General features: G+C 39.8%; 2 protein-coding genes across 2 annotated transcripts; one reads left to right on the top strand and one right to left on the bottom strand.

Moving 5' to 3' along the window:
• Positions 1-6244: 6244 nt before the first annotated feature.
• LOC119498057 (sorting nexin-16-like) lies at positions 6245-10240 on the bottom strand. Its single transcript, XM_037786541.1, has 7 exons — positions 9779-10240; positions 9338-9698; positions 8744-8830; positions 8272-8420; positions 8113-8182; positions 7137-7273; positions 6245-7049 (listed from the first exon to the last, which is right to left on the bottom strand). Exons 2-7 carry the CDS (start codon positions 9677-9679, stop codon positions 6881-6883), a joined length of 954 nt encoding a protein of 317 aa, XP_037642469.1. The 5' UTR covers positions 9680-9698; positions 9779-10240; the 3' UTR covers positions 6245-6880.
• A 1203-nt stretch (positions 10241-11443) lies between these two features.
• Positions 11444-25135, top strand: LOC119498046 (receptor-interacting serine/threonine-protein kinase 2-like). The gene is made up of 11 exons (XM_037786518.1): positions 11444-12122; positions 13842-13995; positions 14967-15122; positions 15761-15918; positions 17157-17206; positions 17351-17512; positions 18905-18990; positions 20502-20603; positions 21568-21664; positions 21816-22019; positions 22141-25135. The coding sequence occupies exons 1-11, from the start codon at positions 11875-11877 to the stop codon at positions 22563-22565; spliced, it is 1842 nt and encodes a 613-aa protein (XP_037642446.1). The 5' UTR covers positions 11444-11874; the 3' UTR covers positions 22566-25135.
• Positions 25136-26657: the final 1522 nt, after the last annotated feature.

The following is a 26657-nucleotide window of genomic DNA, read 5'->3' on the forward strand; positions in this document are numbered from 1 at the left end:
ATGTATTTGTTTACTGTAGTTATCAGCATAAAAAAATACAATCATTGAAAAACGCATAATAAGAGCCGATAGATGGAAACGATGGGAAAAGGTCATAGGCTGCGTAATGTAAAGATGTAATTTAAGATTTGTTTTTTTGTAAGTCTGTACAGATCAGGGTAAACTATCATAACAAGGACATTTGGGTGCAGCTTTGGAACACAGCCAGGTACAATAAGCCACAGTACTGTATGTATATGATTCATTTTTTTGAATGTAGCTATAATGTGAGTCTCAAATACTTGTTAGACAGCTCCCCATAAAATTGCAGCCACAGAGGGATAGAATGATCTGATGGATAAAGTGGTTTGACTGCTGTGTAGTTTTTGTTGGACTTGTACTTCATTTTTCTTTCTTTATTATTATTCTGTGATCTTGATGAAAAGGGAGCAGTTTTATATTAACACATAGTTAAGCTATTGTATGTCCAACTCTGTAAATCAGAGGAGTCAAATTTAAATCAGGTGATGGGCAGGATAAAATACTTGGTATTTCTACTTCTGACAGAAGATGTCACTTAAAATGAAAAATAAACTAAAAGTAAATAGCAGGGACAGGTTTTATCTGCTTCTTACGTAATCCAACTTTCGTCAGATGGTGTGAGTGTGTTTGAAGGCCTAAATGAAAGGTCCATAATAGCTGAATGTTCCCTTTGAAAATAAGATAAAAACCTATCTGATTTATGTTTACAGTCTGAACAATGGTGATCCCACATTTGATTTAACTTCTTCTGATCTCCCTGGTGAGACTATCACATCTGTGGATTTTATGCACACCTTTGAAAGGTGTAGATACAATAACTCACTTTAATGCTAGAATCACTTTTCATGGAAGATCTCCTCTCAGCAGATATTTGGAGACACAACTACCCAGCTGCAATGTACTCATATCTTTGCATTGTGTAGTTTTACTCTCTAAAATGCTTTAGTTTGATCATTCTGCTTGATTGATGATGATTCACAAACCTTCACAAACAAAATTAGGAATTTAAAATGCCTCATTACTTCACATAAATCAACTGTCAGGTTTCAGGATTTCACTTAGAGAGGTGCCTTCTTAAGAACTTGAGAATAAGTCAATTTTATGCAAATGTTTGCAGAAAATCCTGACTAGTTAATGGTCTGTATACTGACAAATCCTTAAAAAAGGCTGTTTAATCTAAAATCTTAAATCTTAAAAGCCACTTATGGATCAATGCTTCAGTGCAAAGACAAGCGCTAATAAAATCAATCTGACTACAAATCATGTGGACGGAGCAGTAAAGCGAGGGGAATGAGATTAGTGGTACAATATTAGAAACACAAACAATACGAGGTCACTAATGTAGGCCCACTATAAATCCTCAATCCCTCCTGTGAGGCTGCCTGGTGTGCTGCTTTTGACCATTATCCAATAAATGCCTCTATCTTTGACAACGCCTACATCTCCACAAGCACCAGTCCCAATTTTATAGCCCTTTACCAAACAGTTGACTGAGTGCAGCAACCAAATCCTGGGTGGATGTGAGTTTCTGGAACATGCAAACATATAAAAATATTTATACTCTTTGGCTCATCATCATAGACGGTGCCCTCTCCGCGTGGCTCTCAGTGGAATCGGTGGAATCTGTGCTCGTCCTAATAATGGTGGAATAGATCACATGCAGGTCGATATCAAACAGATCCAGTGTATAGGCTGGTTCCACAAAGAAAGACTTTGATTAGGTTGAACTAATCGTCAGACTTCAGATAGACGTCTAAATCCACCTGTTGCACAAAGCTGTCTAGTTCTTGATTATTTGAAGTAGGACTAATATGCAATGAATTCTGGGTGAAGACTGTTCCCTCTCTCATTTCATTGGTTAAAGATGCTAAATGCGAGATTGGGAGCATTTCTCTTGCCTCCACACGGCTCTCAACACTCCTGTATATATCTTTACATAGCAAAAAGTTGGTTTTAGGGCTGCCAAAGTTAACACGATTATGAAACGTTAACGCAAATTTGTTTTAACGCCACTAACTTCTTTAACGCATCAACGTAATCAATCTTCCAGAGGTTGTACCGGGCTCAATTTTAAAGTGTGAGAGTAAAGATTCTGACACCATATGAAACAAAAAACCTAAGGAATCCATTGGTATCAACCATGTCATACTATCTCATCATAAAGGAGGTTAAATAAAGCTCCAAACTTGCGCTAAATTTTGGCGAGGAAAAACTGTCGTGGCCATTTTCAAAGGGGTTCTTTGGCCTCTGACCTCAAGTTATGTGAATAAAAATGGGTTCTCTGGGTCCCCACGAGTCTCCCCTTTACAGACATGCCCACTTTATGATAACCACATGCAGTCATAGTCAAGTCAGAACACTGACACACTGACAGCTGTTGTTGCCTGTTGGGCTGCAATTTGCCATGTTATGATTTGAGCATATTTTTTATGCTAAATGCAGTACCTGTGAGGGTTTCTGGACAACATTTGTTATTATTTTATGTTGTTAATTGATTTCCATTAATAAATATATACATACGTTTACATCAAACAAGCACATTTGCCCACTCCCGTGTTGATAGGAGTATTAAATACTTGACAAATCTCCTTTTAAGGTACATTTTGAACAGATAAAAAAATTTATGAATAATTTGTGATTAATCACGATTAATCATGGACAATCATGCGATTAATTGCGATTAAATATTTAAATCGATTGACAGCCCTAGTTGTTTTGCTGCTGTATTAATGTTCTGGATATCGTATAGATCACCTTTAAACACAGTGAAAATGTATAAATGTTAAGGATGAAGGAAACAAGTGATGAAACTGATAACTCGTGATGTTTATACCTGCAATAAAGTAAGTAAGTAAGTAAAAAATATGGCTGACATTTTTGCTCTGTTCACTCCAGCAGAAAGCATTTGTCTTCAACAGTTACGACATTTTATTAAGAAAGTTCAGCAAAGAGAGTAACAATACAAATCTGTTAGTAAAACACAGCATTATGAGCCATGTATGTTTTCCCCCTTTTTCTGAGTTAGTCTGCTGGTCGTGTGGCTAACTCTTCAGGCTGAAAATAAGTCTGTCTTTATTTTTGTGAAGCTGCTTGCAATACAAGTGCAAATGTAAGACAGGCCTAACAATACCGACCAGTCTAAAATATCTTGCATGCATCTGTAAGAACAGACCAAAGTGCTGAACAGCAAGGTTGGATTACAAACTTGGGAGGCCACTGCCCCGTGGCCACAAACCTCCAGTGCCTCCAAATCTTTATTGTTTTATTGTTTGACTGCTTTATTGTAAATGCGTTTAAGAAAGCAGGATGCAAACTGAAATCAAGCCACTGAGGGGCTGTTGTGTCAAAATCTAATTTCAAAACCTATTTTACATGGAACATATTCCTAAATTAATCTTAATCAAATCACAAACTAATTAAAAAAAATAATCCCAGATAGTATTCCAGAATAGGAGGACTTGTCCTTTTCTGTGGGTCAAGTTTATAATATAATGAATCTAGTATGTAGCTGTGTGCACTGCATGGGTTCATGATAGGTAGAAGGCAACAGGATACTCACATAATGCAAAAAGAATGTGGGAGGAACAAAGGGGTCAACAGGGGCCTTCATAACAATTGTTCCCCAAACAATCCTACTGGATTAATCCCACCATGCAAACTGGGCTCCACATAACCTCGATAATCAGAATCATGTGCACCACCAGTATCACAGTGGAAGCCTTCAATGATGTGAAGGTGGCTGTATGTTGCTTTGAGATGGACTCGAAGCTTGACGAGGTTTTCTCGCCCAAAGAACTGCCACACAACAATCTGGCAAAATGAGCGAGTGTTCTCCATTGTGAGTCTTGCAGGTGTGAAACCTATTACTTCAACATCTGAGCTGTTGAAAGCAACAAAAAAAAAGTTTACATGTTACAGGTCAGGAAACATTTTGATAACCTTTCTGTCTGTACTCTTGTCTGGCTCTCATGGATACATGAAATGGATGAAGTGGTCTATATTAATATTGCAGTAAGTCTTTGATGTCTTGTCATGTTGGTTATTATGTGCGATGAAACCCTGCGGAATAATCTGTAAAGAGGATGGTCCAATGCCTTTTTGTTCAGCTGTTTATAAATCTACAGATTCTGACATCTTTTGGGCACCATTTATGGGCATTATGACGAACTTGTATCTCGACTGACTGTGTAATTTCTATTTATGGTCAGGTATTCTTGGGGAGTGCGAAATCGCTGATTCCAAGTAGGAGACGGATTTGCTGTTAAGGATGAAAAATGGAAATCCACATAACTGTTTTCCATCATTTTGACGTTAGCTTTTCCCTCCCTTAGCCGAGCTTCTGGACGTTTGGCCTTTAGTGAGTGTGGGATTCACTTCACAGCAGAACATGCGTCTCCAAGACTGTCACTGCTAACTATCAGTATATGACATATTAAATGTTAAAGACACAGTCTGTGATCCAGATGTTAACAAACCATCACTATTAAAAGCAAACAGAATCCTGCTGTCACTCCCAGGTGTTATAATAGATGCACCAACACTGTAGATAACAGCTAAGTTAAGACGTTTCTTTACCTGGTACAGTGTCATTATTTTTTGCAATTCTTGGATTGAAGTTCCAAGTCAAGTCCAAGTCCTAAACTTTGTGTTTCAGGTCTTAAAAACATAATTACTTTGTTTGCCTGCTGGTCTGCACCTTTCCTTCCTGCGATTGGCTGCTGTGGGATTGATTTAAAGTATCGCCAGTTGCCAAGAAGGTGTGATTCACTGCACACTTTTTACAACATGATCTTTCATCTTTGGCCATGGGGGAGTTATTCCAAGTCAATAGGCTCAAGTCCAAGTGAAGTCACGAGTCATTGGTGTCTAAGTGAAAGTCTTTTTTTGTTGTCAAAATTCTTCAAAACACTCAGTTCTAGTGATATCAGCAACTTTGGTTGCTTTTCCTTTGAGTCATAAATACACTTTCTGCTCACATTTGAATGAGAAATGGATGCAGTAAACAATTATTTATAATTGTGTGTTTTCTCTCATGATAAGTAATGTTATAAAATCAAGGGCGTAGGTTTTGTTTCAACATTGGGGGGAGGGACACATATGAAGCGGGGGTCTTTGAGTGTCAAACACTTAATTTCTTCTATTCTTGTGAATTTTTATGCATCAATTTATGGCGGAAATGTATTTATTTATGTAAAGGAAAGCACAAAGTTCAGGCGGCAGGTGACAATTCAAAATTAGGGCTGTCAAAGTTAAAGCAAATTTGTTTTAACGACACTAATTTCTTTAAGGTATTAACGCAATCGATCTTTCGGAGATTGCAAGCTCAGTTCTAAAGCTAGTGAAGATACTGGTATCATGTGACACTAGAAAAACCTGAGGAATCCATTTGTATCAATCATGTCATACTAACTTGTCGGGAAGGAGGTTAAATAATGCTCCAAACTTGTGCTAAATTTTAACGAGGAAAAACTGCTATGGCCATTTTCAAAGGGGTCCTTTGACCTCTGACCTCAAGGTATGTCGATGAAAATGGGTTCCCCTTTACAGACATGCTGTATACTTTATGATAATCACATGCAGTTTTGGGAAAGTCATAGTCAAGTCAGCACACTGACACACTGACAGCTGTTGTTGCCTGTTGGGCTGCAGTTTACCATGTTATGATTTGAGCATATTTTTTTATGCTAAATGTACCTGTGAGGGTTTCTGGACAATATTTGTCAACACTCCCATGTTGATAAGAGTATTAAATACTTGACAAATCTCCCTTTAAGGTACATTTTGAACAGATAAAAAATGTGTGATCAATTTGCAATTAATCGTGATTAACTATGGACAATCATGCGATTAATCACAATCAAATATTTTAATCGATTGACAGCCCTATTCAAAATATAAAAATATAATGGAATATAATGCTGTAAGACTCTCAGGCATTCTGTATTGCATTCAAATATTTCTGTCTTCCCTGCTGTGCAGCACACATGTAGGCATGATTTACTCCTCCATCTTCTATTGAGTCTTTTATTTGGGGAAGTAACCTCTTTAAATGTGCTTGTGGCACCTATTCACGTCAATGATACATTAATTAATTTGAATTCATTTATAAACCACTTTTGAGAGAAAAAAAGTTGTAATATTACAAGAATAAAGTCATAATATTTCCAGAAAAAATGTCCTATAGTCTGCTGTGCATTACGTTATTCAGGCCGTCCCTATTCAGTTCAGTTATCAGCCAATTCAAGAAATGTCTTTGAAACCCACCCAAATATATATATATATCCTCCTTAAACCCTTTTCTCTAGCATGTTTAATTCTCATTCAGTTGTTGTTTTTTTGTCATAATGTATGTTTTCATTGAAGCCTACAATATAAATGAAATGATGTGCAGTATGAATGCAGCCTGGTCCCAGACCTCTGAATCACTGCCCACGTCTGTCGTCTGTTCTGTGACACAAATAGAATGAATGAAGTGAAATGGCTCTGCAGTCTGACAATGAGGCTGGCATGAATGAGGTTTTCATTCACTTATTGTAAAACTGCTTTTCACTCTTTGAGAGGTAAACATGTCAGCCCAATCAGCAAGGAGATCTGAGTTCAGGGTTTAGAGAGACGTCCTTTTGTGTGTGCAACGAGAACAGAACATCAAGTCCACAGCATCCCTTTCATTCAGGTGCAGTGGATTTATCTTTGGAAATTTCTAATACACTGCCACCCTCTGGTCATTTTGTCTTTATGAATTAATGTTGAATTTTACATTTTCTAGTTTTTACATCAACTGCCAGTAAAATTGGGGATGAGATAAGGACATGAAGACTAAATATAGGAGGACTAAAGGGTTGTTGATGCGTTGACAACCTCAGTTAGAGAATGTCCTCTGTCTGTCATCGCCCTCATCTTCATTTCCATCTGTGTGTTTCTGCTTAAATCCATCCACACCTGTGCCTCCTTCTCTGTTTGTGTCCGTGGCTATCGTTGCTGTTAGCTGGCGAGGACTCTCGAAGCTCTCTGAAGAAAGTGACAGGGATCTGTGTGAGAGGAAATCATTTCAATACAGTGTACAGTACATGTACTATTCTATTACTACTCTACTATTGTACTATTTCTGTGCATACTTGTTTTTCTTCAGAAGGAGGCTGATGTGGTTTTCCTTCTCCTCCAGGGTCTTCTTTAAAGTGTCAAACTCTCTTTGATTTTCAAGGAGTTCCCTCTGAAGACGATGGTTCGTCTCCTCCAGAGTCTCACAAAAGGCCTGTACTCACAGCAACAGCCAGTGGTTACCAGATAGGGTGACCAGGTGTCCCACTTTACGAGGGACTGCACAGCATTTTTATCCCTTGTCCCACATCCCACATATTGAAACGATGTCCCACATTTTCATCGGCTCTAGTTTTCAAAAGTCAAACTACTGCAGGACAGATGCTTTTTTTTTTTACTTTTGTCCAATGGCTGTGAAGAAAGCAGGGAAGGCTTTCATCACGGGGCTTTTTACTGTCAAACTGCGCACATGTGGGTCAAGTGCAGGTTAACATTTGACTGTCTTTGCTACGCTATGCCCAACGGAGAAAATTGAGAGTCACCGCAAAGTCACAAGCTTTGCAGATTTAGGCGGAATATGATGGAAACTACCACAAAGAAAAGGAAGAGCAGCTACAACAAAGACTGTGAAACTACTTATAAGTATTTATAAGCTGGTGGAAGGTGATTCTCAGGTTTTTTTGTGAAATTTGCCAGTTATTTTTCAATTTCACACAGGGGGAGTACGACATGAAGTGACACAGTTCATGTGAGTATCACAAGAAACGTGCGGGTCAAAAGGAGATGTGCCGATCTATGGATGCATTCGGGCAAAGCTTAGAAATGTTACAAGATAAGGGGCAGAGTAGAAATGCTTATAATTTAAGTTAGATAGACATCATATCAACATTGTAGACTACCTCTCAGCCTTGGTAACGTGTCCCACATTGTCCCACACAAACATACTCTTTGTCCCATATTTGGTTTGTTGGGATCTGGTCACCCTATTACCAGACAAAAATCTTGACCTTTTGACCTCTAGAGACAATATTATTGTGAAGAAAGTGACCTCACCCTACTTTCCTCCAGACTGTCAAATGGACTCGGCGGGTCAACCAAACACAGGAAGTGTCTGACGGCTTCGCTGAGAAGCAAATAGATTAAAAACTACAAATCAAACAAAGCTGATCTCTGAAGAAGTGTTGAAAGACGTCTTATCGGCAGAACACACACCTGCTGATGACATCTTTGTGTAACATCAGGTTCTGCAGGAATGTCTGCAGCCCGAGCTGCCTCTCCTCAAGAAGCTCCTCGCCATAGTTGTCTTTGAACCAGCGTTTCGGAGGCAGGGCTAGACGACGGTTGGGAAACAGCTCTTTAAGCTGCAGCGAAGCAACGAACGAAAGGGGAAGAGAACATAAAATAAGTATGGCAACAACATCATATCAGTGAGAGTGAAAGATGGTAGTGGTTCATGATGCCAAAAGCACTCAAACTGAGGTGTAGACAAGATGACTGTAATGTTAACTGGACTAAATACAATGTTTGGAAGCAGCAAACTATATCAACCCTGCAGATCTTTCCTTGAACAAAGACCAGGTTTATCTTACCGTTGTGGGAATTTCATGGTTTGTCATTTCACACCCTCATGCTGCATACATAGCATCTCATCATCTAGTGATGGAGTTGTATGATTGGTTCTCACCTTGTCATTGAGCCTGCAGAAGTCGGTGTATCTTCTGAAGATCACCCAGCTGTCTCCTCGACTCCCCGTCACCAGGATCTTATAAACCTACAACACATTAGAGGCCAACGCAGACGCCACAGATGAGCCGTGATATCAGAGAGAGCGTCTGTACAGTTTATACCCAGTAGAGTAGTGAGCTGTTCTAGTTGTAGTAGTAGTAGTGAGTGTCTTAGCCAGTTAAGACACAAATAGAACATCCTCTGAAACTGGGGGATTTTATGTGCAGCTGCTGTTGCAAAACGTACTGACGTGCTCCCACTTGTGACTGTGACTGATTTTGCTCTTTCAACAGTATTGTGCAACACACGTTATGGACGCTTTTTCAAGATAACAAGTCATATAATGTTAGTGTGACATCCCATACATTGTCAGACAAAGTCCATGTGTTTTTAAAAATGCACATCCATCCATCCATTCATCACTATACCAGTGTCGAGCAAGGCTTTTACCTAAAAATAAAATGTATCACACACTTTTGGAAACCCATATTTTTTTGTTTTCACTGATGGATTTACTATAAAGTTGAAATGGCGAGACCTGTTAAATCCTTACCGTGAACTTTGCCCTCTCCTCCAGGATCTTGTAGCCCAACAGTATCGGGGTGATGGGTCTCTCCACCCAGCTATCCTTGAGGCGCCCCTCACACTCCTGCAGTGTGGATGACCCATCCAACATGCCTCCTCTGGGTCCAGCCCAGGAGTCATCTGGGGTGGGAGGCCCAACTGCAGTAAAAGCCCAGGGTCCAGCTCCTCTCACCCATGAAATACTTACTGGAGGTGAGCGCTCACAGTCCACTGAAGACGTAGAATGTACAAGACACCCACTTTTCGTCCAGGACCTGCACGCTCCAGTCCAATCCACCGGGAATGGGACTGGAACAAAGGGGGCAGCCATCTGTGGTGATGCTGGTTAGCTTCAAATATTAACAAGCATAGAGAGTTAATATAAAAACAGGAACGCACAAGGACACACAGAGTATAGGAGCCTACCTACATCTGTCTGTCAGAGCTGGAAGAACGAACAGCAGCGCTTCTTTGATTCAAGTTTCTTGCCTGGACTGTGCTGTCCTGTTGATAGTCTTGCTGGATCATCAAAAACTCTCGGCACATTCCACATAAGCAGCAGTTTAACATGGTTACTGATTTATTGACACCCTCTACTTCACAGGGGTTTCAGATTACAAGGGGGACAAGGCAAACACAGGCTTCAGTGAATCATGTACTTCAGTACGGTCAAGATACTTCCAGGCAGGAAGGTTCTCTTCCTGTTTCAATAAAGCACACACCTACAAAACATAATTTTAAAAACCCTGCGAACACTAACATTAACATCTGGTAATAATATTATGATTGGAAATATATTCAATCAGTATTTTTCTATGATACAATTGTAAGTAATGATACATAAAGTAATTTGATAACACAATAAGGTCATTATAACATTACAGGAAGTGTATGGACAGGCCTTAGTGACATTATGGTATTTTACTTTTTAGTCTTCTATGATGTAACTATGTCATCCAACAGGATTAGTGTGACGTTTTATTGGAATTTATTAGGAACTTGTTTTTGTGTTCTATATTGTCTGCTCATTGTCTGTGTATGGTCTTCTCAAGTTCTACCTAGAGCAGGATGTATAAAATAAGTGAAACACTGCATTAAATTAATCACAGTCCTATAGTAGTTGGTAGAGATGTGAGGCTTTTTTTTTTTTATATTAGCACAATGAAAAATATATAAAAACAAGGCAGGGAATGATGTGAGGCTCATTTGACCTTGCAGGAAAGCCCCACTTTTGGGAAATTCCAACAGTTGTGTTCAAGCTCTGACGGCTTTCTTTTTTTTTTTACTTCCAACGAAAGTGAAACAAAAATGAAGTCTAAACAATGAAGTCATTTAAACAACCTATCAACACACCATCGTCATATTTGGGTTTGCCTCTATCTTGTAATTCCTCTTTTGAAAGGTTGTGTGTGTGCTCAAAGGGCTGTTTGGGAAAACCACAATCATATTAAACTACTGTTGAGGTGTATTACGATGTGTTCTGTTAGTGTATGATGAGTAGTGTGAATGTATATTTTTGTATTGTCACCATGTAAACTATGTGGACCCCAGGAAGAATAGCTGCTGCTATGCAAAAGCTAATGGGGATCTAAATAAACAAACAAACAAACAAGGGAGACATCTGTACAGTGTTCAGAAACATGTAGGAGCTGGTGGAATACAGAGCAGGAGCCCAAGGGAAGAGATGGTCATTATTACCATTATCATTACCTGTCTGAAAATAGGATATACAGGATTAAACCAAACACTCCATAGAATAGGCAAGCACCCAACTTAACTAATGCACGCACTGTAATAAACCAGAAACTGTCAAGCATGTTCTCATAGAGTGCAACAAATATGACAAAGAAAGAAGGGAATTGCTATCAGGAGTAGATGATGGAAATATTACAATGGGGAATCTGCTAGGAAAGACATCTAAGAAAGTACACAATCTTCTAATTAATTACTTAAGGGCAACAGGAATAATGGAGAGCATTTTATTATTATTATTATTATTATTATTATTATTATTATTATTATTTATTTTATTTTATTTTATTTTATTTTATTTTATTTTATTTTATTTTATTTTATTTTATTTTATTTTATTTTATTTGTTCCTGCCAATCTACTGCTCCACACTCCAACGATCTGAATCTGCTTTAAACGTATGTTCCATGAACGCATCACGCAAGAACCCGGAAGCGTGTCGTCATTAGCAACAACAAACCCACCTGCCTTAAATGACAGCGGCGCTCAGGCGGCTCACTGTTGTTGTTCCTCTTTGACAGCTGGTTAGAGGCAGTTTGGCAGCATTACACGAATAAACGGGCAAGTGTAAGCTCATATACTTAATTCTACCCGTTGTGTGCTCTGTGTTTATCTGAACCATTTATCGGTTGCTGTTTTTCAGCCGTTACTTTAGCTTCTCTTAGCTAGCAGTCAGAGACATGATGGCATGTGTGTGAATGAAGAAGCTCTTCCTCATTGCAGTGCACCAAAAAAGGGGCAGTTCTGCTTTCAGTGTTCTGCTGACCTAGTTGGATGATAAACCCTCAGAGACTTTCCGTAAACGGCTCCCAGACTGCTATGGAGCCGCACATGGCGGCTATGGGCTGTATGAACATCGGCAGTCTGACCAGCACCTTGCCGGTGATCCCCTACCAGAAGCTCACCGACCTGTACTACCTGAGCAGAGGCGGCTTCGGCACCGTGTTCAAGGCGCAGCACTCCGACTGGAGGACCACTGTGGCCATCAAGTGCCTGAAACTCGACTGTCCTGTTGGAGAAAGGTAAATATACCTTGTGTTGTCAATAGTGACCACCTCAAAATAACTATTTAGGCCATGTAATGCACTGTTTGGAAGTCATTTTAACTGCAGTATATTTAAAGACAGACAGAAAATGACATTGTGTTATTCCAGTGACATTTTAGCATCAACTGTCTAAGGTGAACATCAGAGCATCAAGACTTTGAACTGGTGTCAGTGTGAATCAAATGTGAGGCCTGTAGGTTACATTTGAATCAGATGTATATTCATACTGTAGTGACACAGGTGTTGTTTCATTGCCCTGTCTATGGATGACATTATCACTCTGGTTTCCTGCAGCTCAGGTGAACAAACTTGCTCTCATCCACATGAGGTGGTCAATAGTGACCACCTCAAATAACAATTTAGGCCATTATAATGCACTGTTTGGGAGTCATCTTAACTACAGTAAAATTTAAAGATAGCCTAAGTTAAACAGAAAATTACATTGTGTTATTCCAGTGACATTTTCTACAGAAGAGTTAGCATCAAGTGACTGCACTACACATATATAGTTCTTTTAGGGTACATTTTTTATTTTATTTTTGAGAGGACTGTGGTTCCCTTACTGTACACTCAAATTGTGTTATTCCAGTGACATTTTTTACAGAAAAGTTAGCATCAATGTGACTGTGCAGTCACAGGAAAACTGTCTAAGGTGAACATCAGAGCATCAAGACTTGAACTGGTGTCAGTGTGAATCAAATGTGAGGCCTGCAGGTACATTTGAATCAGATGTATATTCATAGTGACCCAGGTGTTGTTTCAGTGCCCTGTCTATGGATGACATAATCACTCTGCCTTCCTGCAGCTCAGGTGAACAAACCTCGTGCATGTCAGCGATACAGACTTCTGTGGGCTGTGTATCATGCCTCATTTCTGATATATATCAACAAAAACAGACAATACTAGGAACTAAGGGCAAACAAAAATGGAGACAAGCAAATACAAAGAACAGTGGAGAGCCAGTTTCTAAGTCATATTAAACATTTCTTGGTATTTCTTTACTATTATTTCTTGTAACTTATCGGCCGACATACAGTATTACTGTATGCCGATACTGATATATTGGTTTGGCCGATTAATCGATCAGACTTTAATAGGTGCTATTGTTGTGTCCCAGGAGTTGTTTCATTGCTTTCTCTTTGAACCAGCTGCCTGGTTTGTCTCTAGATGCCATATTCACTCTGCCTTCCTGCAGTTGAGCTTCAAGTGAAACTTACTCACATCCACACATTTAAAGAGTTGGGTGACCCCCTTACTCTCCTTTGTAATGATGCAATGACAGTTATGGGGGTGGGAGGCAATAACTGTAAAAACTAAACTATTAGCATTCATTTATTTCAACTAGATCATATTGTGATGATATGTTTCATTAATATTATTATTCTACACATTTTTGTAGTCTAAATGAATGATTCTGAGTACTTAATTGTACTTAAAAAACTAACATATTAAAGTGTTTTGTTAGACACAATAAATACTTTGGCCTCAGCTAACACATAAAAGTGGAACATGTGTCATTGCATGGATCATTTTATGATTTGGCATACGTTTCCTATTCTAATATGGTGATAATGATGTCAGTTTCTTTAGCGTGCTTCCCGTACCTCTGTGTACACCCACAACACAGGAAATGTCCTCACTGTTTTGGCATTTTTATCACTTTGTGTGAGAGTAAACCGTGACTCTGTGTTTCAGAGAGAGGAACTGCCTGCTGAAGGAGGCCGAGGTGCTCCACAAAGCCAGGTTCAACTACATCATCCAGATATTCGGGATCTGCAACGAGCCAGAGTTTTTCTGCATAGTCACCGAGTTTATGAGCAATGGCTCTCTGGACCTGTTGCTCCACGAGGTAGCTATATGTCATCAGGTCATTGCGTAATGCTGAGAGTTGTTCATTCAGAAACTGATCCAGTCCTAACATCATAATCCAAAACTCAATCTTAAAGAATTAATATGGATTCAGGATAAAAAAGACAGCAGCTTTCCTTGGCTATAAGGCCTTTATATTGTTTTCCTCTTTCACTCATGAAAGGAGAGTTAAAATGTAACTAAACAGAGACAAAAAGGATTAAAAAGTATTCTGTATTTAGTCAAGTGACACAGTCACAAATGTCGAGAACGTTATACAGTTCTTGTTTCTGCTCTTTTGTTGCCAAAATGGCTGAAGAGAAAGAGTCTCTTTGTTGTTTTTGGTTGTTTTTTGGCAAGCTGCTCCATCTAGCTCTAGCTCTAGCTCTAGCTCTGGCATTCATGCTTGTTGGACAGATCAAAAGCGAAACTTGGAAGTATTCACAGTCTGATGAAACTTTGAAACAATAAAGGGAAGAGAAAGTAAAGCAGAGAAATTTAGCTTGGGGAAATTCCCAATTGTCTTGGTGCAGTAAATTTTAGAGGTGCAACGACTATTTTGATAATCCATTGATCGGTTTAAGTAATTCTTTAAGAAAAAAAAAGTACAAATTCTCTGATTCCAGCTCCTTAAATGTGAATGTTTTCTGGTTTCTTTCCTCCTCTATGACAGTAAACTGAATATATTTGAGTTGTGGACAAAACAAGACATTTGAGGACGTCATCTTGGGCTTTGGGAAACACTGATTGACATTTTTCTCTGACATTTTATAGACCAAACAATTAATCAATTAATTGACAATTGAACTAACTAATAACTAGTTATTTGCTGCCCAAGTAAATTTCCTCCACCCTTAGTTTGTTCCCTTGCATTGCTTTGTTTTGTAGTAGTATAATACCTCCTCTCCCTCTGCACTTGCTTAAACGCTCTTACTTACATGTTTACACCGGGTCTGTTATCTCTGCCTACAGAAGGACATGTACCCCGGGCTTGCCTGGCCTTTGCGACTGAGGATCCTGTATGAGATTGCCCTGGGGGTTAACTTCCTTCACAACATGAACCCTCCCCTCTTACATCATGACCTAAAGACGCAGAACATACTGTTGGATGGGGAATTTCACGTTAAGGTACGTGTGCCAGCAAGACTTTGGTACAGTATGAACTGGATGTGTGACAGGAATGAAACATCTGAGCGTGGGTGTAACTCAGTCTGGTTGTAAGTGAAGTCCCATGTTTGTTCAAGCAAAATTAAAAAACAAAATCTCTGATTAAAGGTGCTGAAATGTGAGGATTTTCTGCTTTAGCATACAGTATATAATAGTAAACTGAATATCTAAGGGAATTGGACTGTTGCTCTGATAAAATCAGTCTGGGGATGTCATCTTGGGCTCTGGGAAATTATAATGGTAATTTTTCATGATTCTTAGACAAAATGTTGAGAGAATAATCAGCAAGTTAATTGACAATGAAAATATTTATTAGTTTTGGCCCTAATTATTATTTCTTTGAATAATTGTAGTCCACTTACCTTGTAGAAAAAGTGCTGCCTCAAAAGCCTGTGCTAATAAACAATGTGTGTCTTAGTAGCTCCCACTTTAATAAACAATTCTCCCACAACATAGCTAATGTTCTTGGAGCCCCAATCAGTTTTCTTTAATTGATAAAAGAAAAAGCTGATCCAAGAAAAACAGCGTTAAAACACTTTAAAAAATCATATATGTAGTATGATCACATAATGCTAATGTTCTCCTGTTGTTCCGTCCAGATCGCTGACTTTGGCCTTTCAAAGTGGCGGCAGCTGTCCGTCAGTAAAGGCTCGGGGTCCAAGCCCACAGAGATGGGGGGCACAGTGATCTACATGCCCCCTGAGAAGTACGAACCATCCAAAAGCCGCCGGGCTGATGTGAAACACGACATGTACAGGTGAGGCACAAAACCTCAATAACTAGGTTGGACAATAGACATTCTCCATTAATCTGGGTTTGGTTTTAGTATCTACAACATGAGTCCCATCGAAATATATTTTTTGTATATGATGTCTATTGGTCAGTGGTCAAATTATTGTGCAGAATCTGTGAGCGGATGAACTCTCGATGACTTCATTGCACAGTTTTTGAACTCTGATAGAGTAAATGTTTGTTGAGCAGATTTTCCTGACTGGCGAGGTGTGACAGCGTTCCCTCATGGGGTTGTTGGATTGTTAGAATACCAGTGTACCACAGAACAGTGAAGCGTTTTGTGCCAGTTACGAAATCTGCCAGCCATACTGGGAAAATGGGCTGATAGCAAGAATCTGTCAGAAAGAGGGAGTGGTGGCTGTGATGAAAGAAGTAAAACAATACAAGAAATTCATTGTCGTCTGTGGCTGAATATGAATCTCTTCTGGATTGTGACTGGTGCAGTCTCTTAAAGAGGTAATTCGGGTGTTTTGAAGTGGGGTTGTATGAGGTACTTATCCATAGTCAGTGTATTACCTACAGCGAATGGCGGTCGGTACACCCCCAGCTTGGAGAAGCAGACAGGAGTACCAGCATGGGAGCAAAGTAATGTACTGCCTTTTAAGGGAGCAGCAGCAAAACGCATTTTACTAACCCAAAAGGAAGGCCCACCTAAAAAAATCATTTTAAGGCTACGCTATATTTAGAATATTTTCACCTTGCCGTGAGACAGCCCTTTCTGTTGGGGAACTGAAGCTATCATATTCATCTATGCTTTCTTCAAAGCCACCAGACTCCATTGATAAAAACAGTCATTTTACCTCGCAGAACAAGGGAGTTGCTGGCCTACCGCTGCATCGATTGGTTAGTTTGTTCGAGTTATTGTATGACTTTGGTGAATCCAAACTCACCTTTCAAAACACAAAAGTGTCTGTTTCTCCAAGCTGGGTGTGTGCCGACCGCCATTTACTGTAGGTAATACACTGATTATGGATAAGTACCTCATACAACCCCACTTCAAAGAATCCAAACTATCCCTTTAGGTTTTTGTGCAATAGGCTGCAACAGGTTGATTGACCTGTCATTGTTCTTCCTCAAAGCAGCCTCTCTGCTTACTTTAGCTTGTCGTAAAGTCCCTTAACTCTAAAGGGGAATACCAGTCGAAAAGAATGATGTAACTCTAAATTCCCGTAACTGTTTCTCTCCTGCATGTTTACATTGAAGCTATGCCATCATTATGTGGGAAGTGCTGTCCAGGCAGATTCCATTTGAAGGTAACACATTTTTTATTATCTCCTGTTTGTTTGTTTGTTTTTAATGTATATCTTTGCCACTCTCTCATTCAGTTCAGTTGTTCTTTGAGTGAACTTTCATGGTGCTACCAGACTAATCACTGATCTGTGTGTTTGTGCGATCAGAGGTGACCAACCCCATGCAGATCATGTTCAGTGTGCTGCGTGGGATGCGTCCTGACATCACTCTGGACAGTCTGCCTGCTGACATCCCCAGCAGAGGAACCCTCATTCATTTAATGACCTCCGGCTGGACCTCTAACCCTGATGAACGGCCTTCCTTCCTCAGTAAGATCACATACTGTAAATTACCCGAACCAACAGGAATTCATTTCTGGCAGAAGTTTACAAATTCGTAGTTTCATGTTGAGCAACAGACAAATCCTCCTAGTCAGTGTTAAATTTTACCCTGACAAAGCAGTGACTAAAGTATCAGCTTCCGGTCACATTATTGAAATGTTCTCTTTATAGATATGAGTGTTGTTTTCCATTTAGACAAAGATATAGACATTCACCACTTAGTGACATGTGTTCAGGCAATAATCTTTGGCAGGACAAAAAACTGAGTGCACCTAATCTTCTTTCTCTCACTAACACACAAACTGCAGAGTCACAGCAACACAGTCACATTACATACTGTATTTTCCACATTGTTAAGGACCTGACGCACCAGTTTGGGGCCGTTGGTAAGCATCTGTCGGCCTGTTTTTTGCGGTGTGTCCCGTACTGTCGGTTCTAGTCTGCCCGGGTCGGGTTTTCGGCATGTTGAATCGGCGCGGAGCTCGTTTTTGAAAGAATTCACTCTGATTGGCAGTTCAGCTTAAACGAATCAGTGCACGAGAAGAGAAACGGACGTGAGGAAAGCAAGCCAACGAGTAAAGTCAAGAGGGCACACAGATTTTTCATTTTCATCTCATCTGATCATTCCTACACACGGATATTTTCACAATGACATGTCCATCGGTAATGAAGCTAAGTTGTGAGTGAGAGTGGCGTTAAAATGGTTGGCAAACGCCGCTTTGTTTCATGTACGTTTCATAACAGCGGCTTGTATATCCGCCATCCTCGGTCTTCCAGTTTCCATTTTTGAATAACGAATACAGACTACCGCAACCTGTTGTTGTGGAGAGTTATTTCATCTCACTCAGGCGCAGAACGTACATGCTAACTGGCCGTCAGCTGTAGTCTTTGCGGTGTGTTCGAGTGCAACTTGTTGGATAAGACAAAAGCAACGTGAGGCGACGCAACAGTCAGACTTCATCGCCGTTAGTTCTTTGATGTCGGTTTGGTGTGTCTGGGCCTTTAGAAGAAATGAAAGTCTTGATTTATCTGTACATTTTTTTGTGGTATTGAAACCATAAAACTGACTCATTTAGTGTAACAGTTTCATGCCGCCTCCTTTCATCTGTACATAAAAGTACCCTAAATAACGGCAACAAATAACACCACAACTAAGATCAACCTGTTTCATCTGTACATAAAAGTACCCTAAATAACGGCAACAAATAACACCACAACTAACAAGTTGCTGACCACACCTGCAGCTAACGGAGCTGTGGTTGAATAAAAGCACATGACTGGTAGAAAAAGTGATACCAGTTAAACATGTCCTACTTTGCTGACTAGATATAGTATACTAGATAACATTAACGATGTCGTGTTTTTTTTTTGTCATTTCAGAGTGTTTGATTGACCTGGAGCCCATGGTGAGGACGTTTGACGAAATTGACTTCCTGGAGGCCGTGTTGGAGATCAAGAGATCAAAGGTTAGGTCCTTTTTTTTTTTAAGTGTTTTGAGATGACAGGAAATGAAGGGGGAGAGAGATGGGGAACGACATGCAACAGAGTCGTTGGACTATGGTTCATGTTCGGCACCTTGAAGCCATAGGTCATTTCTCACAGTTGTGTTTATCTGAGCTGATGAATATGGAAATGGTGACACACTTGCCCACTTTTGACAATGACAAACAGAATAGGGGCACCAGTATATGGTATATAGCAGTATAGTACATGGTGCTTAGAAGAACAGGCTTCATACTCCAAAGATTGTCATTTTGAATATGCAGGAAAATCTGGAATTGTACAGTATGTCACTATTAGTTTTATTAGTTGGCTGATAAATAACGACTAGTACTCGTCACAAGTTACCAGAGCGTAAAGTCAAGTTATATATATTGATAAATATCTTCTTGCAAAAAAAGAGTTTTTTCTTGGTAAATGAACAAAAGCAAACTGTCTATTTTACTTAATCAATTAAGCAACTGGCAGGTTATTAATCAATTAAAGCATTGATTAATAACCTGTCCGTTGCTTCACTTTGCTAATGAACTAACACACTGTTACGGGAAACAGTTTTATCTCTCAGTTTAAACTGTAGGTGTTTCCTTTTTACAGCAATTCGGTGACCCGCTGTGGGAGAATGTAACTGTACAATGAAAGTTGTAAATGTGTGCAACTCTGAGAATGAAACAGAACTGCACTATGGGAAACAAAACACATGTTCTTAGTTGGTTTCCCCGAAAACTAATAATTATTACATCATCTAAAGTCTCATCTAAATCATGTTATCAGTGGTTAGTGGTTAGTGGTAATACTAGTGGGGACTTTATTTGAACTGTGTGTAATTTGGGACAGTTTGAATTGGGCAGTGACTAAGGTCAAAAATTTTACTTCATAATTTCCCCTTAACATACTGTATCCTTCCTCTTTTAGGTCTTAGTGTGTGTGTGTGTGTGTGCACGTGACTGAGGCTGTGGTAATCTGGATGAGTGAAAGAGGAAATAAACAATTGCTACGTTTAAAGGAATAGTTATATTAATATGTCTATGTATTAAAACATGTCAATCATTTTGGGAGTAATAGAGTATTCTAATCTTGTGTTTTAAACTGTGTCACTACTACTAAATAGTCACTATTTATTACTTTTAACTGATAATAACTGGGATATACAACAAGTAGTATTTGGTGTTCAGCTTTTATATTCAGATATGCAGTTGGACCCATCAGCACGAACACTGAAAGGAAGCAAAACTTCCACCAGGAACTAGAGAAGTTAATCTTTAACGGTGTGATCAGATACATGAAATCACTTCTGCTCCACAAGCTGTTTGATGTAGGTTATATTTGTTTATGGGGGTTCGGGAATACGGTGTCTTCTTTGGGTTGATAGCAGATTTCGGCATTATTTGATTGAACGCATTCTTAACATTTTATTGCTCCCTGCTAACCTTCCCGGTCAGTATGACTCATCTCCCTCTTCTTCCTTGTTCCTCCACAGTTGATGCGGACATCAGGCTGTTGTTCAGCCCAGACAGTGAGTGAGAAGAGGAGTGACGAAGGATCCCTGAATATGCTGAAGGACAGGCCGTGCCCCTGGCCGGTCAGTATAGCTGAAATGTCTGGAAATATCAAGATAAAGTCTAATAATAAACTGTGATACTTCTACATTTAAAGGGATAGTTTGGGTGTTTTGAAATGGGGTTGTACGAGGTACTTCAGTGTATAACCTACAGTAGTAGCACGCCCCCAATTTGGAGAAGGAAACAGGAGTTACTGTACAGAACCAAAGCAATGCACTGCTGTGGACGGGGCCGGCAGCAAAACGTATTTCAGCCACCTAAAAGAAAGGCTCCCCTAAATGAATCAATATCAGTTTAAGTGAACACTATATTTGGAATATCGGTTTACCTTGCCGTGAGACAGCTATACACTCTATGTTTCCGACGGGGGAACTGAAGCTGTCAACTATGCTCTCGCCAACCAAACTCCATTGGAAAAAAAAAAAAGGTAGTTTTACCTTGCAGAACAGGGGAGTTGTTGATCTACCACTGCCTCAATCAGTTGGCTTGCTTGTATTATTGTGTGACTTTGTTTAATTTAGATTCACCAAAGTCACACAACAACACAAACAAAACTAACTGATCGAGGCAGTGGTAGACCAGCAACCCCCGTGTTCTGCGTGGTAAAATTACAGTTTTTTTTTCCATTGAGTCTGGTGGCTTTGGCAAGAACAGTCAGAAAGGGCTGTCTGACGGCAAGCTAAAGCAGTGAAAATATTCTAAATACAGCATATTTTTAAACTGATATTGATTTTTTTTAGATGAGTCTTTCTTTTAGGTGTCTAAAATACGTTTTGCTGCCGACCCTGTCCACAGCAGTATATTGCTTTGCTACCGTGCGGTATCTCCTGTCTGCTTCTCCAAGCTGGGAGCGTATCATCATCTACTGTAGATAACACTTCAAAACACCTGAAGTATCCCTTCAAGCCTTGACTGTTTTTAGTACTACGTCTTTAATGTCTGTATGGAAATGGAAATTTAACATCACTGTTTGTTCTGCCACAGGAGAGCTCCACCTCAGGCTCAGGCTCCTGTTCGTCCCAGGACACAGACATATCTCTACCAGGTGCCCTCACCAGCAGCAATGCTGCACCTTCTAAAGGTAATCACAACAGGACTGGCATTTTATGTTTGGGCATCATTTACTGAGTGGCTATGAAAGCTCACAGAACCACGCATCAGGTTTTATGTAAAAAAAATCAGTGTATAACATAAGCTTTGTCACACCTCTTCTTCTACTCTTTCTGATGAAGACGGGCTTCCGTCGTCATTTTTAGTTCATAGTCTGGAGCCTCCTGAGTCTTTGAAGGACCACTGCGCAGTCAACAATCTGAACGGCTACCAGAGTGCGAGGCCCATGAATGATTTGAACATACCCAACAAACCGGGCCTGCCCGTCACTGAATATGAGACACAGCTGGAAAACCTCACCCTAAAACCTCAGCCTCGGCAACAAGGTACAAGCAGTTAAAGCATAATGGATGAAATGGGTGATAATAATAATACAGTTCTGGAAAGTTGAGTTAAATTAAATTAAAGTTATACCAAAATGTACAATCAAAATCTGAATCTCTCCAGGAGCAGATTACTCTCCTCCGCTGCGGCACTCTCCTCCGCTGCGGCACTCTCCTCCGCTGCAGCACTCTCCTCCGCTGTGGGACTCCCCTCCCTCACAAGGCCCGATCGCCCAGTGGATAGCGTCACGGCGCGAGGAGATCGTCGCCCAGATGACAGAGGCCTGTCTGAACCAGAGCTTGGACGCCCTGCTGTCCAAACGCATGCTGATGCAGGAGGATTACGAGCTGGTGGTGACCCAGACCACGCGCACCGCCAAGGTCCGCCAGCTCCTGGACAACTGTCACCGACACACCGAAGACTTCTGCCACATCGTCGTCCGCAAGCTGCACGACAACAAGCAAAATGGCCTGAAGCCGTACCCGCCTGAGATCAGCTCCCCTACCCTCGCCCCCAGCGCACCGCCGCTGTCCATGTCCTACATGTAGCAGCAGTCACAGCTCAACAATGGAAACAACTTTACACTACACTTAAGTCTTACTGGTTCCGCTGTTGTCAAGATGGTCACCGTGGTTCCCGTCAGTCTGTCCCTCAAAGAGACTGAGGGCTGGGTGAGCAAAAAGAGTCACAATTACAAAACTAAGCTATTGGCTTTGAAGAATATCCACTCACAAGAGACAAAAGGTTTTATTCTGTAAAATCAGAATCAACAAGATTTTATTTAACAATGTTAATAAGGTGATTTATTTATAGTCCTTTCATTCTGAGTGGATGTATCGCAGGGTTTCTCTCCTTTTGGTACGTTATGCTTTTGTTCCAAAGCTCAGTTACCATTATGTGAAAGTGTAATTATGTAGCCCAGTATGTATGTGTGTGTGTGTGTGTGTGAGCGTGTATGTATCCTTATTTGTAGAAAACAAACATCCTCGATACACTCAGTTGAACTGAGTAAATGACAGGAGGACTGTTAACGTGCTGGAAAACCTGCAGCAAAAATAAGGTTTATTATTCCTATTAAAGCAATCTTAATAGTAAGTATGAGTATTATGTAGTCATGGGTGAACTACAATAAAGTGAAGTGAAGTGAAGTGAGCGAGTATGTGGCCCTCACGGTGTCGTTGTATTGAAGCACATGACCTATATTCAATCAGTGACGAAACGCACAGTAAAGTAGTGTGCAAGCACGACTTCAGAGCCAAGGATGTGCTACTACTGTATGTGGTCTTAGACGAAGTGTTGGAATGAGTTGTGATTTTGGTAGACTGCGGCCATGTGACAATATGGAAAGTTTTTGTCCCTGCCTGGGCTCTTGTTCCTACCCCTTTTTTTTTCTTTTTTTTTTTTTACTGCTGAGCTAAAGAGTCCTTGGAGAAAAGAGGAAGTTGAGATTGAAATATAACACTCAGAATGAGAGGGATGCGTGTGTGTCTGCATGCCTGTGTCTAGTTTAAAAGTGGACCAAAGTGATCTGATTTCTTTTGGTCTTCTCAGTAGTGGCCTCACCACTCAGTATTCTTAATGTTCACTTTAGAGACATCTGGATACTTCCAGAGTCACAGATGTATCCACGATCCTGCTGAGCTGCTCTGCACAACTGCAACACATGAACGGAGAAGATCCAACCTGCTTTTGCTTGTAGCAACCTTTAGTTTACCTGCTTTATACAGTTTATCACTCTTGACTCATACAGATTTTTCTACTGTAGCTGTGCTTCCTAATCTGCTCAGTAACACCTGTTTATAAAACACTTTTCTCATATACAGAGATACAGTAACATTCAACAAGGCGTAATCCTGTTAAATGCAAGAAAATAGACATATTCACATGAAGGCAGTAGCACCAGTTTGTCTGTATAAGTGATACAGTTTTGTTGTTACTTCATTTATTCATACATATAGCAGCATATATGTTCTTTGTGCCAAAATGCGTTGTAGTTAAGAAACAAATAATTTCTGTTCCCATGACACAGTTGTTACTTCAATCCTCCTTATAGCCATGTTTGTATATGTGTGTGTAATAGGACGGTTATTTTCATTATCGATTAATTCGATGATTATTTTCTTGAGTAATCGTTTGGTCTGTAAAATGGTTGAAAATGCTGTTTACATCTTCACATTTTGTCCAAAACCCAAACATATTCAGTTTATTATCATATATTCACATTTGAGAAGCTGGAACCAGTGGATTTAAAAAAATATATTTGTTTAAAAATAACAACAGATTAATCGATTTATCAAATATTTGCAGATTAATTTATTGTCTATTGACAAATCGATTTATCGACTGATCGTTTCAAGTATGCATCTTATTAAGCACCTTACTGTCTTCATCACTGCCTTCACTTTCCTAAAAATGGGTGCTTAAATGACAGTATTGTAGCTGTGTCATATACTGTCTGTACATCCACAAATTCACCACAGAATAAGCTTTGTTTTGTTCCGCATCATTACAGGATGATGGGGAACAACACAAAGGTTAATGCAGTTCAATAAAAAAACACAGTGGGAAATGAACCACAGCAGGTCATTCTTAGTAAGACGCATTGTAACAAGAAATCGTACACAATTAAATCATTTAAATGACAACAGGAAGGCCAAGCAAGGTCGATACGTTTCCATAATGTTGGACTTGTATGGCCTCGTCTTTGATAACTGTGCCTCATATATTCTGCTTTTGGTCTCAACTATAGCAATGTGCAAAAGCCTTTTACACATATCAAGAAACGTTGAGTAAAAAGGATACAAATTTGATAGCTTAAATATGTTGTAACATATTTTGTACTGTAGATGATAGTTTCATCTTTTATATATATATATTTTCATTTGTGATCTCTTGTTAAAAACATACATCGTTTATGTTAAGTGATGATTTGATATTTGTAGAATCGCCTTCTGCAAAATGTCGGCCTAATTTAGTGTCCATGTCATTATGATTGTCAGTTGGTCAGACAATAATATAATGTGTTACATGACGTTCGGTTGATGTGTAGCTGTGGTTTCGACAGGATTTTTCATATATTGTATCAATCTCTTCATTAAAATTGGATACTCTGTTTTTACTTCGGCCTGCTTTCTTCTTCTTTCTACTTGGTTTCTTTTTATGCAACATTAATCCAACGGCAATGTTTACTCTGTTAGCACAGTTGGCTCATACAGTGTTATCTATATAGAGCTGATGATTGGGGTGCCATGAATCAAGAGGGTTTATGTATAGCCATAAAGTACTGAACTGTCCTACTGGGCGCAGGGCCAAAGGGCCTGAGACCATGGGAGGCTTCACCTGCTAAATGTCACTGAAAGCATAAACAAATGCATAACAATTACAAAAAGACCCAAAATGTTCACAAAGAGACGAAAATCCAGCACGAAGCGATGCAAAACGACCATAAATAGGCACAAAACCACAAGGAGACAGAAAATGACCACTAAGAGACCCAAAAAACACCACGAAGCGATGCAAAATGACCATGAAGAGACGTAAAAAACACCACAAAGCGATGCAAAATGACCATAAAGAGGCACAAAACAACAACAAGGGGACTCAAAATGACCACAAAGAAGACGCAAAACCACCACAAAGCGATGCAAAATGACCATAAAGAGGCACAAAACAACAACAAGGGGACAGAAAATGACCACAAAGAGACGCAAAAAACACCACGAAGCAATGCAAAACGACCATTAAGAGACGCAAAAAACACCACGAAGTGATGCAAAACGACCATTAAGAGACGCAAAAAACACCACGAAGTGATGCAAAACGACCATTAAGAGACGCAAAAAACACCACGAAGCAATGCAAAACGACCATTAAGAGACGCAAAAAACACAACGAAGTGATGCAAAACGACCATTAAGAGACGCAAAAAACACCACGAAGCAATGCAAAACGACCATTAAGAGACGCAAAAAACATAACGAAGTGATGCAAAACGACCATTAAGAGACGCAAAAAACACAACGAAGTGATGCAAAACGACCATTAAGAGACGCAAAAAACACCACGAAGCAATGCAAAACGACCATTAAGAGACGCAAAAAACACAACGAAGTGATGCAAAACGACCATTAAGAGACGCAAAAAACACCACGAAGTGATGCAAAACGACCATTAAGATACGCAAAAAACACCACGAAGTGATGCAAAATGACCAGAAAGACACGCAAAACCACCACAAAGCGATGCAAAATGACCATAAAGAGGCACAAAACAACAAGGGGACTCAAAATGACCACAAAGAATATGCAAAACCACCACGAAGCGATGCAAAATCACCATAAGGAGTCACAAAACCACAAGGAGACACAAAATGACCATAAAGAGACACAAAAAACAACCTCAAAATGACCGCAAAGCGATGTAAAAACAACCCCAAAAGACACACAATAGGCCCTTTTCACAGCTGCCATTTCCCATTCTATTTAGTGTGTCACTGCCATTCCAGTGAGCCAGCATGCACAATACCAGGGATATAATAAATGTTATTAATTACAGCTTTGTTGACCCTGCAATGACATGTCAAAATGGCTGCTGTGAAAAGAGCATTTTATACCAGAGACGCAAAACAACCTCAAAGAGAT

This window comes from Sebastes umbrosus, chromosome 12, assembly GCF_015220745.1.
Source record: "Sebastes umbrosus isolate fSebUmb1 chromosome 12, fSebUmb1.pri, whole genome shotgun sequence".
Classification (NCBI taxonomy): Eukaryota; Metazoa; Chordata; class Actinopteri; order Perciformes; family Sebastidae; genus Sebastes; species Sebastes umbrosus.

Coding starts and splice junctions, on each gene's coding strand:
- LOC119498057 (XM_037786541.1), bottom strand. CDS start 9,679: ATGGCTGCCCCCTTTGTTCCAGTCCCATTCCCGGTGGATTGGACTGGA. Junction 8,831..9,337: donor AGGAGAGGGCAAAGTTCACG/GTAAGGATTTAA, acceptor AATGTGTTGTAG/GTTTATAAGATCCTGGTGAC. Junction 8,421..8,743: donor TCTGCAGGCTCAATGACAAG/GTGAGAACCAAT, acceptor GCTTCGCTGCAG/CTTAAAGAGCTGTTTCCCAA.
- LOC119498046 (XM_037786518.1), top strand. CDS start 11,875: ATGATAAACCCTCAGAGACTTTCCGTAAACGGCTCCCAGACTGCTATG. Junction 12,123..13,841: donor GACTGTCCTGTTGGAGAAAG/GTAAATATACCT, acceptor TCTGTGTTTCAG/AGAGAGGAACTGCCTGCTGA. Junction 17,513..18,904: donor TGAACGGCCTTCCTTCCTCA/GTAAGATCACAT, acceptor TTGTCATTTCAG/AGTGTTTGATTGACCTGGAG.